Genomic DNA, 17,345 nt, shown 5'->3' with positions numbered 1-17,345 from the left:
CTGGCCAAAAGGTGGCAAACACTGTCAGCTCCCCTTCTGCACAAACAAATGAACTTGCCCAGCACTTTGGATGAAAACTGTTCACTCCACATTGGCCACTGCAACCTATGCAGACTCTACCAACATGAGCACCAACACTGAGGGACAATAAAATTCAGTCCCAGTAGGCCACAATCCTGCTGCTGTCAAAGTCTGACTTATGCTGGCACAGGTTTCTCCTTCTTACATAAGGCATAACATGACATTCTCACAAACAAACAACATTCAATGTGTTTGCTGAATGAGAAACCCACTGCTTCTTTCCTTATATATAGAATGTAGATGGCATTACTCCTACCTACTTTGAGCAGTTCCACCAAAATGCTAACCATTTGTGTGTCCAAGCATGCCAGTTTGATGTTTGTTACAAGTTATCTTCAAGCTGTTGCAATTTTAATGGCTTGCGATGTATCTACAAGTCCTCATACAATTTCATCTGGATTGCCACAGGGAACAATACTGAGTTGCTTTCTTTATATTATTTATACATCAGATCCCCATAAGCACTTCCTACCCCTGGCACACAGTCTATTGTATATACAGGGTAGTGTACAAAATGTGTCACCATTTTGTTTTTGAATAAACACTTTGCTGTCACAAACCCAAAGGAAAATATACTACCACAGAAAGAACTCTGTGAAGAATAGTTCTAACCCAGCACTTGCTCTACATGTCCACCATTCTGATTCCTAACTTCCTTCACATGAACACTGATGTTAGCAATATCCTTATGCCATGTCTTCCACAATTTAACTGGAAACTTGAAGAATAAGGTATCCGAATTCCATTAAATCATGTAGACATTTCAGGGAAATTGCTTCCTTCACGTACCCCCACAGAAAGATGTTACATGGGTTGATGTCTGGACTATTGGGTGGACCAAAATTGTCCATGAATCTGAGTGAAGCAACTCACATGTCAATACACTCATGTAAGAAATCCAAGACAGTGTTTGCAGTGGATTTGCTCCATCTTGCATGCACTATTGCATACTGAAGGACAACACAGTAGCAAGAAGCTGTGGAACAGAAGTTACTGTGGGGCATGCTTAAATAACGCACATTGTTCACAGTTTCTTCAAGGAGAAAAGGTCCAGTAACACTGTGACTGGATATCGTGGCCCACACTGTAATCCTCGGAGCAAGAAAATGTCATTCATGAAGCACTTGTGGATTTTCAGTAGCCCAAAAGTGTATATTTTGTTTGTTAGCTGCTATATCCGAATGAAAATGCTCCTCATCTGAAAACCAAGCATTCTTCAGAATTTGTTCCCAACCCCCACCCAGCAGGCAAACAACTGTTTCTGCCATTTGTGTTTTGCAGTTAACTTCTGAGCAGATGTCATCTTGTACAGGTACATTCAGAAGTCCCTTTGAAGTATCTGTTGAACAGAGCACCTGGATATGCCCAGTTGCACTGCTGCCTTTCAGCACGATTTGCTGGGGTTTCTCTGTGGAACACCTTATACCATTTCAATATTCTCTGGTGAACAAACAAGTTTTAGCCAAGGCTGCGTTACTTCCAATACTGATCCTTCCTGTACAAATTAATCACACAGCCTGTGAATGGTTCTCTTGTAAGGGGCCCACCATGTGTTAAACTGTTGTCAAAACTGCCTCTGAGTCTCAACAGGACTTTTTGTTTCATGAAAAAGTAACAACTGCTAATCGTTGCTGCATTGTTACTCATCCACTGTACGTCATATTGTACAGACTAGGCTCACAGCTATGGTATCTCCAAATTTTTCTGCTACTGTAGTTGAGATAATCAATGGGATACCTAGTGTGCTTCATAAATTATGTACAAAACAAATGTTGATGCATTCCGTATGCCACTCTATAGGTGATGTCTACATTAAACAGTCTATCAGTCAAGCTGAAGATCAGGCATAGCAAGATTTAAACACACCAATGAAGAGCATTAATACATAGCTTTTCAACAATGGGCTATCAGTGTTAGCACAGAAATATATCTAAAAACAAAGATGATGTGACTTACCAGAAGAAAGCGCTGGCAGGTCGATAGACACACAAACAAACACAAACATACAAACACAAACATACACACAAAATTCAAGCTTTCGCAACCAACGGTTGCTTCGTCAGGAAAGAGGGAAGGAGAGGGAAAGACGAAAGGATGTGGGTTTTAAGGGAGAGGGTAAGGAGTCATTCCAATCCCGGGAGCGGAAAGACTTACCTTAGGGGGAAAAAAGGGCAGGTACACACAAGCGCGCGCGTGCGCGCGCGCGCCCACACACACACACACACACACACACACACACGCGCCCGCCCACACACACACACACACACACACACACACACATTTCCATCCACACATATACAGACACAAGCAGACATATTCCACATATTGGAATATGTTTGCTTGTGTCTGTATATGTGTGGATGGATATGTGTGTGTAATCTATGACTTTATTTGTCAAGTTCCAAGAAATGCTTTACACCATTCAGTCTAATAGCAGCAGTCATGTTAGATTTCTATGTATCACCGTTTGCAAAACAGTGAGTTAGATACCATATACACAGGGTGTTCAGAAATTCCCATTACAAACTTCTAAGATTTGTAGAGGGGAGTGTGTACATAATATTTTGAATACAAACCCATGTCCGGAAATGTACCATTTCCATTCTACAATGGTTTCACTTCAGAAGTGATTGGGTCATCTGTCCTTCCACTCAAGCTAACTGATCCTGCATATTCGATCTTCCTACAGATTGTACTGGATCCATTCTTGGAAGCTGTGCCACTGAAACTCCATCAGGAAATGTGGTTTCGGCTTTATGGCGCACCATCTCACTTCTCATGTGTGGTTCGGAGACATCTCAACAGATGATATGGGGAAAGATGGAAAGACCGAGGTGGTCCAACTGTGTAGCCATTGCAGTCGCCAGATTTAACTCATATGGACTACTTCTTGTGGTGAAATAATGAAAGTTTAATTTACAAGACTTCTGTAAAGTCAGAGGAAGATTTGCTGGCATGAGTTCTGGGCACTACAGTAGAAATTGAAGTGACACCAGTTGGGATGGAGAGAGTGTACCAAAACATACTTCACAGGTACAATGTTGGTGGTTGCCATATCGATCTGCTGTTGCAATGCGTCAGTACTGTTCTGTATGTAGTGTGCTGGGTTCTTTATTGTTTTGGAATATTGTAGACATGTAATGTTTAAGTGTTAATACAAACAAGTGCGCTTAAGTGATATATGGATGTTTCGTTTCGATTTGTTACCTAGTAACTGTACTATGTCACACCTAATTCAGTTCCTCAATCAGAATTGAACGAGTTAAACATCTGAACTGAAACTGTTGTATAATGGAAATGGTATGTTTCCAGACAATGGTTCCTATTGAAAATATTATGTATTCACTCCCCTGTACAAGTCCTAGAAGTCTGTAATGGGAATTTCGGAACACCCTGTAATCTTCACTGATGCATACCTTCACAAGCAACACAAGGTGGCACCAGAAGTTTGTAACTGCGGTTGACCTGTTGATGTCAACCACCAAATAAAAGCTGCATGCTGCATTTCTTTCAACCTTGCTGTGCATCACAGACTTCCTCTAGCTGGCCCTTCAGGTAGTTCTACTCAGCACTTTAGAACTCAAGTGGTGGCTATGTACTTTTTTTGGATAATTCTTAAATCAGTTAATGATAGTATTTACTATATTTGGACTGGTTTTACAAGAAATCAGTATACTTTGTATTATGTTGAGCAACTTAAAACAAATAGGTCATCTTACCCCTACTTCAGATCCCATACAATTTTTTAGAAATAACTGTTGAAGCATTTCTTAATTCTCAGACCACCCTGTTCATCAGTTTTAGAATTATTAGATTTTTGTCTTTTGCAAAAGCTATAACATGTTCCCTCTGTCAATAGTCTTATAGCTATTACGCATCCACACTCTACTGGGTTTCTAGAGAAAAATGCACATTTAAAATATGCAATGTACAGGAATGAAAATGAGAAATCTCTTGAACCTTCAAGAAGAAATGGGAAAATAAAATCTGTTTTCAATTTGCTGAATTTGTCAGGGGATTCACATTATGTATCTGAAATATTTTAAATTTTGAACCAACCTTTCACACTTTCAACAAGGGAAGAACCTCCATTTGATGACAAGAGACCAACCAGAGATTGAGTGACAGCAAAATTCGCTGATATTTCAACTCCAAGTGGCTGCTTCCTAAGAGCTGCACTTAATAGTTCCTGTAAACACAGAGAAGACAGTTGGCAATGCATATTAAATATTATCACTTAACACATCAATGAAATGATAAGTGGTAGTCAAATGAAAATGAGACAGAGGTAAAAAAAGGTAAGTAAGCTGTTCGTTATTTCAAAAGTAATTGCCATAACTGTTAATAGATTTATGTCACTGTGTGGAAAGGCAGTCAGTGACTTCATGGAAAATGTCTGCAGTTACCTATAGAACCTTGAGTTTACCGAGGCATGCACCTCTGGTCCTGTAGTACAGTTTTTTATATTTTGTTGAGTATGTGCTCGCTGTGCAACAAAGATATCAATTCCCATCTGCCAACTGCATGCATACAATGTGCTGGAGTTCTGAGGTGCGCACCTGTTCTTTTATGTTGTGGCTCTTGAGATGAAAGAAAAGAATTTGCTCTTTTGATTGTTAGCCATAGTGTGATATAGACGAAAAGTAAACTGCTCATCTGTGATACTATTCACCATAGCACCAAGCGAGGGAAAACCGTCATTGTATTTTCTCCTAAATAAACTTCAAGGTGTGATTGTTGCTTGAACAACTTCTTATTACAATTATCTTGATCCATGTTCATAAGTACATGCAGTTTGGAGGTGGGAAGGGTTATCAGAAGTGGATCAATGGATAGAGCCTGCACTTTGGATCAAGCTCTTTTTGAGGAAATTTTCATTTAACTTCTTAAAATACAGTACAGTGGTCACTGGCCATTAACCAATGACAGTGCTGTGCCTTGCTCAACGTACAGTGCATGTATCAGCAACTTGCTTTAAATGAACAGAAATGTAAAAGTCTGAAGTCCACAAAATGCAGAAAAGTAGTACTCTATTACTACAATATCAGAGCTACAGTTGGAATCAGTCAACTCATACAAATACATGGATGTCCCAATTTGCAGGGGTAAATAACAGAATGATCACAAAGGCTCAATCATAGTGTAATGAAGGTAGCAGAATTCAGTTCATTTGCAGGACACTCGGAATATAATGACAATCTAAAAAGGAGACTGCTTCACAACACTTGTGCAATCCATTTTAAACTAATAGCCAAGTGTGTGGGGCCAACATCAAAAAACACTAACATTTTCAAAGAAGGGTAGCATGAATGCTCACAAGGTTTGTTTGACTCACAGTAGAGAATCAAAGAAACAACAAAAAAACCTACATACCCTAAAACAGATGACACTTATTGCACAAAAACTTACTTACAACATTTAAAGAACCAGTATTAAGTGTAGAATTTAGAAATACACTGCCTGTCACCCTGCAGAGATTTCAAAGACTTGATTACTCTAATTACAGCATGCTCAAAGACACACAATTCCCCCATGATATCTACTGACAAAGTTTCAAGAAGCGGTCTTAAGTGAAGAAACTGGAAATGTATTTCAGTCCAATATTTATCATGCTTGCAGAGACTGTTAAGACAAGCTTACACTAATTACAGCATGCGTACACATATTTATGCAGTCATTCTTCGTGCACTCCATATGCGACTGGAAGACACTCAATCCTCATTTCTCCAAAACCTCAATACCAGTGGTGGCTCATAGCTAAAATCAGTGGGGACTTTGCTCCAGAAAATTTTTAGTATTTCTTTTAAAACTGTTTTAAAGGAAACAAGAATGAAAATTTATTCAGAAACTTGATAAAATACAAGTAGTATAGGTTAAAATTTCAATAAAAATCTAATTAAGACCAAATCCATTTAGTTTTATTCTAAAGCATCTTCAGTGGTCATGTTCTTTTGTTGTTTACTTCACTCTTCCTGTTCTTCCACATATGTGTGTTATATTTTAACACACAAGACTTTCACTAACACAAAACATATTCACATTTTTGTGTGTTGTGGAGAACCACTGTCATCCTAACATATACATGGAAGAACAGGACGAATGACATAGACAAAAAAACTAACTTCTAAAGGTGCTTTATAATAAAACGTTTTTGGTCTTAATAAAGCTATCATTAAGGTGCAAAAGATGACGTTAAACCTATGCAATTCATGTATCTGTAACTGCACAAAAAAGGGGCTGAAAAACAAAGAAGGCAACACATACTTGACAAAATCCTAAAAGATCGAACTCCACAGATTAACTTACTGCAACCTAAACCACTACAGTTCAAGCATGATTGATTCATTTAAAAATGACAAGCATGACTTATTTATTTTAAAATGAAATCTATTCTTATTTTAATTTGTGCAAAAAGATTAATAATGTTTTCCCTTGATCTCTGTGTGATAAATCAGGATATTTTTCTTTGCTGAAATCGCTGCAAACACATCAAGTCTTTCCAAATTCATAATCCATCTTATAAAAGCTTTTATTCTTTTTACTATCAAAAACCAGCATTCTGCCTATGATGTAGTCATGGGAACGGACCTGAGGATTTTTTTCACAGTTTTATTAAGAAAATCATGTAGAACATTTTCCAAGATAAATTTCAGCAGCTCAATTAATTTCTAGTATTCATAAATATCAGACCTAAAAAGAATACTTTTAGTTAAGTTTCAAGCCTGCTTTGCCAGTTATAGGATATGCTTCAGTGTCAGTAATCTCTCTTCTGCTGGAGAATTTCCGCTGTTTAATCCTTGTACCATTGAAAATGTGAATGATACAACTATTAGCGTCAGTGGTGTTGAGAAACAGCTGAAATAATCAAATTGAACAAAGCTCCAGGGCCCGATGGTATCCCTATCAGATTCTATACTGAATATGCAGCTGAGTTAGCCCCACTTCTGACTATAATCTATCATAGATCACCAAAACAAAAGACTGTGCCCAATAGTTGGAAGAAAACCACAGGTCACACTCATCTATAAGAAGGGTAGTGGAAGTGACCCATAAAACTACCATCCAATGTCCTTGATACAAATTTGTTGTAGAATCTTAGAACATATTCTGAGCTCAGACATAATGAGGTTCAAACACGTGAAACGCAACTCACACATCTCTCACATGACATACTGGAAGCTTAGGTATCAAGGCAGTCAGGTAGATGCAGTATTTCTTAATTTTCGAAAAGTATTTGACTCAGTACCACACTTGTGCTGATTATCGAAAGTTTGATAACATGGGGTAATGTGTGAAATCTGTGACTGGACTGAGGACCTTTTGGTAGGGAGGACACAGCATGTTACCTCGGATAGTCATTGTCAGCTGTAGAAGTAACTTCAGATGTGTCCCACAGAAGTGTGTTGGGACCCTTTCTGTTTATGTTGTATACTAATAATCTTGCAGAGAATATTAATCGTAACCTTGGACTTTTTGCAGATGGTACAGTTACCTATAATGAAGTACTGTCTGAAACAAGCTGCATAAGTTTTCAGTCAGATCTTAATAACATTTTAAAATGGTGCAAAAATTGGCAATGTCAACTTGCTTCAAATGTTCACAAATGTAGAACTGTGCACTTCACAAAACGGAAAGACGTATCCTATGATTATAACACCAATGACTCACAGTTGGAATTGGCCAAGTCATACAAATACCTTGGTGTAACGCTCTGTAGGGATGTGAAATGGAAAGATCACACAAGCTTGGTTGTGTGTAAAGATCACTCGTGTGAGCCATTCTGGAAGATTGCTCAAGTGTGTGGGATTCGTACCAAATAAGACTAACAGGGGACATTGAATGTATACAGAGGAGAGCAGCACGAATGATCACAGGTTTGTTTGACCTATGGGAGAGTGTTGCAGTGATATTGAAGAAACTGAACTGGCGTACTCTTGAATATACATGTAAACCATACTTAGAAAGTCTACTAAGGCTGTGTCCTACATGAGCAAAAGGAGCGAGTGACTCCTGAATACGCGACACTCCAGTGACAAGCAGTAATATCGAACGAAAACCTTGGGTGTCTTGTGCACTACAAGATAGCTGCATGAGGGCCAACCAGCTGTTTTTATAAAACGGCGCCCTTAACCTGTAGAATACTGCAGCTGGAGAGTAAGGCTACAGAATTAGGCATACTTAAGAAAATAAAGCGAAAAGGAACGCTGTGCATGAAATTTACAAAGGGAGGAATCTCCATGGAGAATTTCATAAGTGTCGTGAACTACGAAGATCACCAGACAAGTTCTTTGAATACACATGAATGAGCAGAGGAGCAATTGACTATCTCATCAATCAATTAAATATTAATTTTTTTTTTTTTTTTTTTTTTTTTTTACATGATCAAGAACTTTTAACAGCCAATAAATGTGGAGGAATGACTATTACATGACTAACTACGCTAAATGCAAACATAAACATACAGTTTGATACCAGCGAGCTGTGGTGTGGGGGTAGCATATACAGTTCTTAATTACAGCTAAAGGAGAGGTCCTGGGTTCGATTCCCAGACATTCTTATATTTTTACTGACTCAGTTATGATTCTGTATACTAAGTTTTTAATATACTGTTTACACTGCAACGCTAAGTATATTTTTAAGGTCTCCAGAGAACTTGAACTTCACACTTATCCCAGTATATCACAAACGTTTAATTCCTAATAAATTACAATGAACCATGAAATTTTACAGATATTTTATGAGGCGAACTTAATTTATCAGCAGTCAGTGCTAAAGCCAAGTGTTTCAATTACTCTAAATAGTCTGTTAAAGTAAAGCTTACAAAATTTTTTAAAAGAAAATCAAACGTTTTGTGTAACGATTTGTCTAAAAGTATGAAATAAAAAATATTATGGAAACGTTTGGTGCACCTCATTTTCTGTTCATGATTTCGAGCATCGTACAAAGGCACATAGAATGTTTCTCTGATCTACTTATTTCTTTTACACAGATCATTTCATAAAATATTTGACTGATTTCTTCCATCTTTGAATTTCAAGTTTTATTCAGAAAGCATGATCTTACTGACTCCTCATTTGCGTTCCTAACATACTTGATTGGAAGGAAGCCTTTTTGACATTTAATTACTCCACCAATGTATCTTTTTATGCTCAAAATAGCTAGGTCTTGAACAGATGACATTTTTGACACTTCATTTACAGCAGCTTTTTGTGAAATATTTCAATTTTTCCTCAGCTTATTAATCAAGTTTTCATTCATTACCCTGATTACTTTCAAGCAGTTAAATATTTTCATGCCAAATTATACCTCATGCTGGTCACTTTGATATCCCGTTTACCTGTTTCTCTCCCTTTGTTTGGCTATGAAAATTTATACACAACCTCATAGTGTAAGTTATAGGGAGTTTTTTTTTTCTCTGCTCACACATTTACAAAAGCATATTGAGTGTCAATCATATGATGAAATAGTCCTTTCTGTGTGCTGTCAGTTCCAAAATTTGTCATTTCGATATACTGAACCTTTTATGAGATACGACAGTTTTTACGACCACTTGATTCCCGAAGCGCAGGAAAGGTTTGGATGTGCCGCGAGCGACCCGTCTGAGGACATAACAACCAATATTTCAAGAATGAAAAGAGATATCATCCCAGTCTCAACTTTAAATAAAATTTAGATATATTGGTTACATTTCATACGCAATAATGTATGGCCTTAAATGAAGCTATAGGTTACTGAAGAATCAAATATTTTCATCAAATAGTTTTCTTAAAATTGGATTTTAAGTATTTCATAGCTGCCATCACATCCACTCCACTGCTTTGCCAAGAAGACACGTGGCTGTCGCTCTGTGTCACACATGCTGCAGCGACAATATTCAAACACATTTGAATTCAAATGTCGCCAGCTGCAGCGGGACACAGGCAGCGACACAGATGTCGCTCATGTAGGACACTTCCGTAATTACACCTGCGGTTGTGTTTTGTTATCGCCTGAAGTTGTCGCGCACTGTCGCTCGCTTCTGTTGCTTACGTAGGACATGGCCTAACAGTTTCAAGAACTGGCTTGAAATGATGTCTCAGGAATATACTACAACCCACTATGTATTGCTCATATAGAGTTTGTGAGGATAAGATTAGAATAACTACAGCACACACAGAGGTATTCAAACAATCATTCTTCCCACTCTCCATATGTGAATGGAATGGGAAGAAACATCAATAACTTGCACAATGGAATGTACCCTCTGCCATGCACTTTGCATTGGTTTGCAGAGCATGGATGTAGATGTAAATGTTTATTCTTGAAATCAGTGAAGCATTTCTTATTGAAAAATTTAGCAGCTGTAAGTGTTTAGTGGAGGAATATTTCCCCATTATATTAACACCTATAAGGTTACACACTACCTAAGTTTCTGCCATGAATGTCTTTGAACAATTCTCTCAGTACCTTCAGTTTCTTAATTCTGAAATATCAATTTTGACATTTGTTATATTATTCATTATCTTTAAACACACTTATTTATAGAGATTGTATTTAGTTGTAAATTATTTCAATATGAGGCATAATCTAATGAAAAAGCCCCTCCCAAATCCTGAATTTATCATTATTCAAGTATTTTAAGATTCATGTTGCTTCTGCAATGGCTGGATATGCATTTGATGTCTGAATTTTAGTAAGGCAGTTTTTTAAAGATTGTAAATTTGTGTGATCTCAGTTTATGGTCTGTATGTTTAAGTTCCATGTTGTAGAGGAAGGTTGTGTAACACCGATATCCAAATGCTTCTTGAGAAGGACACACATTGTGTGATTTTGAGAAGACTGTAGGAATAGTCAGAATTTGAGAGAAAAGTATTCTTGCATTTTGAGTAATACTTCCAGTATTGATCACTGTTAAATGCAACAAATATATTCCATGTTGTTGTTGATTACTGGCTGAGACATTAGACTATCAAATGCCTCTTTTCTTAATTGCAATTTTTTCATGGAGAGAGAGTTGTGAAATTTTAAGCTGTTTAAGTTCACTTACAGTCACAGAACTTATTTCTTGAGAATGCACGGTGATGGTTGAAAAAAAAAAGAATCAAATAGAATAGGTGAAAACCTTCAAGAATATGGTACACTGTTTTGAAGCATTAAAAATGCGGAGTAAATGAAAGCTTCCTTCCACAAGCACACCGGGACGGGCACTTCAGGAGCGACAGTGTCCTCTGTCCCTCAAAGCCTCGCATGTCGATGCCTACAGTGCACAACAATCAAACACCTAACTCCTATACATAGATTATTTTCTTTCTTTTATAAACTGGAGAATAGCTACTGGCACTACACTTAAGGATTATATATCGTACAAGTATAAAGAAAAAATTAAAGGAAAAGCGTCTCATTATATTAAATGTTATTGATAATAAGTGGAAATAGGGGGTGCTGCAGTGCCACATTGCCTGTACGCAATCTGCCGCCACCACCACTGCTCACAACCTTCTCTCCCCATCCCCAATGTACCACCTTCCTGCACACTGACCTCCACATCTTTGATGGCTCCATCTACACCTCTGTCCAGACTACACACACTAACCACCATTTCAATGGCTGTCACCTCTTCCACACCAAAACATCACTCCCATATAGCCCGGTCAATCATGGACAGCGTAACTGCAGTGACAGGATTCCATTGTCCAAGAAGCTGGAAGTCTCACGAGGGCCTTCACGAAAAGGTGCTGTCTCCCACACCTAGTCCACAAGCTGCCCCGTCATCAACCAGTATCACCACAGACTGGAACAACTGAACTGTATACTTCACAGTACCACTCTAGACTGGAACAACTGAACCATATTCTTCACCAGGGATTTGATCATCAATTGTCAAGCATGGAAATGAGGGACACCCAATCCAAGATCCTTTGTACCCTCCTAAAGGGTGGTCCAATCCTATGCCACTTTCAATACCAATCCCATGCCACACGTGTCTTATCACTGAGGAAGATACAGGAGTAAGACCTACCCCAATCCATCCACCCAGCACTTCCTATTCCAGCCCATCCCACCACAGGGCCGCTGCGAAAGCAGCCACGTCATTACCAACTCTGCTGCAATCGCTGCACAGTGTTTTATGTGTGACAACCAACTAGCTGTCCACCAGAATGAATGGCTACTACCAAACTGTGACTGAGAACTAAGTTGATCAACCAGTGACAGAACATGCAACTGATCACAACATTCCCTAGTTCAATGGCTGCTTTACAACACAGGTCATCTGGATCCTTCCCACCAACCTCAGCTTTTCTGAACTAGGCAGATGTGAGTTATATTTGCAACATACCCTTCACTCCTGTAATCCTCCTGACCTCAGGCTCCATTGACCCACCATCCACGCTCTCTACACAACAGTTGCCCCATCCTCTGGCTTAACCCCTTCACCCCCCCCCCCCCCCCTCCACACCGCCTTTATTGCGTGCTGCACCTCTCTACTGGTTCCACTAACTGTTTATCATGTGCTTAGTCTGTGTACCTACCACCCCTCCTTCCCAAAGTTCTAATCTATCGCATTGAAGGATTTATATCCTGAAATCAAGCAATTTCTCTTTCTCTTTTATGTGTGCCTGTCAACAACTCTATGCTCCTGCAATTTTGCTATTTGTTTCCTTTACTCCTAAATTATTTACATTATGCCAGAAGTTCCCTTACTTTATTTATACTGTTGTTCAGGCACAGTAAGGTGACATGCGTGACTAGAGAACTTGGATGGGTGATACAGTCTGACCAATGTTGGGTGTGTACCTACAGTTTAATGGAAAAATGGTTTATGATGGTGTAAAAGGGTGCTACAGATGATTCTTTATACCACATATGATAAGGTTATATTTCAATGAACACTTCTTGGCAGATCATGTATTCCTCACTTCTCCCACTTTCTACTATATTGGTTTATCTGAAGTGCTTTGTATCAAATTAATTTATTGTAACACAATACAAGGAAGAAAAACCACATAACTAATTTACATCAACATAATATACAGAAATAATGCATCATTTAGCTTTATTTGTGATGTGAGTATTTGAACATTAGTGTATGAGCCACAATAACAGTTTAAAATTTATACTCAGTGTTTTATCTGGAGTAGAGAGTGCTAACTTTCCCTCTTCTGCACCTCACATGAACACCTTGCACAATATTTATGTTATTTTCTGAAAAAGTATTCACAACGAAGATGCATTATAAATTTTAATGTTTCGATGACACAAAAGAGATTACAAATGTAGCACTGACATAAAGAATAAGAGAGGGCTTTATCAAGTTTACTATTTCAGAATTTGTATAAAGTGAAAATCTAAATCAGCTTGGTCAACCATAGATTTGAACATTAATCCTCCTCAATTCAAAAATGGATTTCACTCTGTTGTAAGAACTAGATATCACTGATTACATATAGGGATGAACAAATGAATTCTGTGACTGTTAACCCTTTAATTGCTATGGAAGTGTTAACGCGCATGCCTTTGTGCCTGTCCCCGTGTGCTCTGAATGTGTTTACGCGTGCCACCAGTCCTTCTGGTGGCACGCGTAAACACGTTCAGAGCACACAGGGACACGTACAAAGGGCGCACACATTAACACGTTCAGAGCAGTTAAAGGGTAAAAGGAAATAAGGAATACTATGGTTTAGTTAGTACCTAGGTACCACCAATTAACAAATGTGAGAGCAGGTCCCAGCACGATGGTAAATATAATGCCACAAGAATCTCAGAATTACATTTAAAAGTCCCCTCACCTTTGTGCACATATTGACAACAAGCCTAGAAGCTTCACTATCAGTAGTAGCAAGTGCTGCAATGGCTGAACTAAGATAGCGTAAACATGTTGCAGCTGCTCCAGACAGATTTCCTGGAAATCGCAGAGTGGGCTTCACTGTAGTCACAGCTGGAGCACATGGCGTGACGGACCACGGTTCAAACGTGGAAGATGCTGGAAGATTTCCAGGTAACTCAATGCGAGATGCTGCAGTCAGAGTCATCAGGCGCACCACCTTGCGCACATCTGTCAAACCTATTGCTTCAAGGCCAGCAGGAAGACTGCAAGAATTACCACTGTAATATAAAATTGACTTTTCAGCAGCCTGATACAAGTTGAACATTTCTCTTAACAAGTCGACATAAAAAACAAAAATAGTAAGCCAGTACAATAAAGAAAAGCTGCTATTTCTTAATCACTAAAACTGGTGGAACTAAATAAGACTTATAGAAAATGAAATAGCAAGAAATCATGTATTTCAAACTGATTCAAAAGGTGATTCTGTCATTCAATGAGGTATAGTGGACAAGAAAAAAAAAGTTGACACTCATGCACATACCATAAGCTAAAACTCATGATGAGCTCTGGCTTGGAAGAACATCTAATATATGCTGCAGAATTCGGAATGAACAATAGAATGAAATAAGCAAGTACAAAATTTAGAACATTCGTAATGAAATATGTATAACCAGCTGAACAACACAGACATAAGTAAGGACCAACAAATGAGAGCAAAAGATGTCTATAAGATTCATAAAAGAATAAAAAAAAACAAAGGTTGACAAGAAAAGAAAGAATAGGGAAAAAGAGGACAACAAGGTGAAGAAAACAATGTAAAATGGGAAATACGTAGAGAATATACAAACAAGACAAGCAGCGAGACACACAGTGATCTATCAGGTTTTCTCGGCATGATTTCTGGATATTTTGTAGAGCTTATATTTCAATTTTCACATAATATTTTGATGACTGACCCAGCCATCATCTCAGAGTGCTGTGAGTTATGCTGTTATGTGTATTCATTGCCTGGATTTCAACCAGACTGTGAACTGTTGTTGGTCTAATGCCTCTATATATAGCCAATTGTAACTTGGCTCTCGATGTTCACTAAGCCTGCTCTTTAGTTTTTCAGAGCCCCATTGACATTCCTTGAAATATGCACTCTCTCAGTGTTTCATGGAGTATCAATGTGGGGTCTGAAAAGCAAAAAAAGACTCAAAGGTCTGTACAGTAACAGGACAAGATACACCTATTGAAGTACACAATACATCTTGTTACTAAACACCATGATACATTGTAAGTTTGTAATGTGGCTTCATCTTTATGGTCCTGTCTTGATTTTCAACTTAAATTAATTATTGGTACTCAACATTTGAGACAAAACAGAAAATACTTCAACAGAATTTTTGCCCAAGCCTTGGAAAATGACATAAATTGTTCATGAAGTAAACATATGTTAATTAGTAGTTTTAAATATAAGACAGGCTAGTGGATTTTGTACAGAATAACTGGCTGAGTATCTGGCACAGCATAGTTATCTATTTAGAGTAGTCTCTTATTAGTGCATGTCGTCCTTTCTCCTCTCTCTGCCTACCTCCTCGCATTTCCATTTTCTGTCCATCTCCTCTTCCCTCCTCTCTCTGTCCATCTTCTCCTGCTCCCGTCTTTGTCCATCTCCTCCTACCCATCTCTCCATTAATCTGCTCCTCCCTACTCTTTCCACCTGCTCCTTCTCCTTTGCCCATCTCTTACTCACCTCTCTCTTTTATTCCATCTCCTCCCCGTCACTCTCTGTCCATTTCCCTTCCCTGTCATTTCATTTCCTCCTCCTCCCCCCTTTCTGTCACCACATTATCACCCAACCCCTAATAGGTATTTCTTTCCAGATCATAACTAATATGTGTACTAAATTAGACTGAAATTGTTCTACAAATTCAAGATCAGCTTTTTATCTGTGGCTTTGCACACATACGCACATGTCAAATATATTTCACACATGCTTGTATGCATAGTTCACCTGTATCTCTAGCGAATTTTGCCCTGCAGCTTCATTTTCTTGAGGCTCAATGTTTATGGCACTGTATCTCCAGAACTATGTACCATAAAAAGATATAAATTTGCGGATACATCAGGTGGTATATATGGTTACTGTCTGCAAAATGTGTTTTGAATAGAGATAGTAGTAAAGAAGTAATAAGTTTAAACAGTGTGCATGATGTGGCACACATCTCAGTGTTTACATCATAACTTCTGAACGATGTGTTGAAAACAGATATAATTTTGCAGGTACACCCAGTGGTATATGTGGCTACTGTTTGTAAAAATGTGTTTTGAATAGAGCTAGTAATAAAGAAGTAATAAATTTAAATGTCAGGCATAAAGCAAAAGTTTTTCATGCAACTCAGTTTTCTGACATGATAACTTATGAACTGTGTGTTTCATGATGATATAATTTTGCTGGTAGATTCGGTGGTATCTGTGAATACTGTATGCAAAATGGGTCATGAATACAATTAGTAGTAAAGAAGTACTAAATTGAAATATCATGCTTCATGTGGCAGTTTTACTCCGTGAATAATGAAAATGAAGTAAGGGATATACTTTTTCCGTTTCATCATTTTGTAGGGTTTGTCAACAACAAAAAATTTCTTAAAGGTTTGAAATGATGTGTAAAGTTTGTTGCCACTCACTAAGTGCTCTCACTCCATCTACAGAGTGATTACTGTGTAGAGATGCGAGCTGACTTGTTGACCCTTCGCTCATAGCTCCAGGCTGTGTTGGCTTCTGTCACACACCTTGAGGCTGCTGCTAAGAGGCATCACTGTGGAGGGTCAGATGCAGGTATGTGAGGGACGTCAAGCACATTCCGTGTCCACTGCCGTGGCCACCCCAGGTACTACCTGCAATGAGGTTGATCCCTCACCCGTGGTCGAGTAGGAGATCATTCCCATGTCTGGCAGGCAGTGAAAGACTTTCAAAGGGGCTGATCATAGGGCCTCCCCAGTTTGTTTTAGGCATTATCTGTGGCTGACGAAGTCTCTAAGCTGGATGCAGTCACCCACCCTGTTCCATAGCAAGTTTCTCATCCGCGAGGTCTGGGCATTCAAAGATGGTGGGTTTGCTGGTAGTTGGGAGTTCCAACATTAGGCGCGTAATGGGGCCCTTAGGAACATGGCTGCCAAGAAGGAGAAGGAAGCCACTGTGCACCTCTTATGCATACTGGCGGGAGTCATTCTGAATGTGGAAAGGGTGCTTCTGGATGCTATAAAGAGTACAGGGTGCAGCCAACTGCAAATGGTGGCCCATATCAGTACTAGTGATGTGTGTCACTTTGGATCGGAGGAGATTCTCTCTGGTTTCTGACGGTTAGCGGAAATGGTAAAGACTGCCAGTCTTGCTTGCGAGATTAAGGCGGAGCTCACCATCTGTAGCATTGTCGACAGAACAAACTGTGGTTCTTTGGTGCAGAGCTGAGTGG

At 38.8% G+C, this 17,345-nt stretch overlaps 1 protein-coding gene across 1 annotated transcript in view; it reads right to left on the bottom strand.

Annotated features, from left to right (window-relative positions):
* LOC124621816 (probable E3 ubiquitin-protein ligase HERC1) overlaps window positions 1-17,345 on the bottom strand; it is a 766,600-nt gene that overhangs the window by 241,536 nt on the left and 507,719 nt on the right. Inside the window, exons 47-48 of the mRNA XM_047147255.1 lie at window positions 13,848-14,163; window positions 4,141-4,270 (exon numbers count right to left, since the gene is read on the bottom strand). Of these exons, the coding sequence (XP_047003211.1) occupies window positions 4,141-4,270; window positions 13,848-14,163 (446 nt within the window). The remainder of the gene's footprint in view (window positions 1-4,140; window positions 4,271-13,847; window positions 14,164-17,345) is intronic.

Source organism: Schistocerca americana, chromosome 7 (assembly GCF_021461395.2).
Source record: "Schistocerca americana isolate TAMUIC-IGC-003095 chromosome 7, iqSchAmer2.1, whole genome shotgun sequence".
NCBI lineage: Eukaryota > Metazoa > Arthropoda > Insecta > Orthoptera > Acrididae > Schistocerca > Schistocerca americana.
Note: the sequence above shows the minus strand (reverse complement) of the source record. Positions and strands in the feature narration are given on the sequence as shown.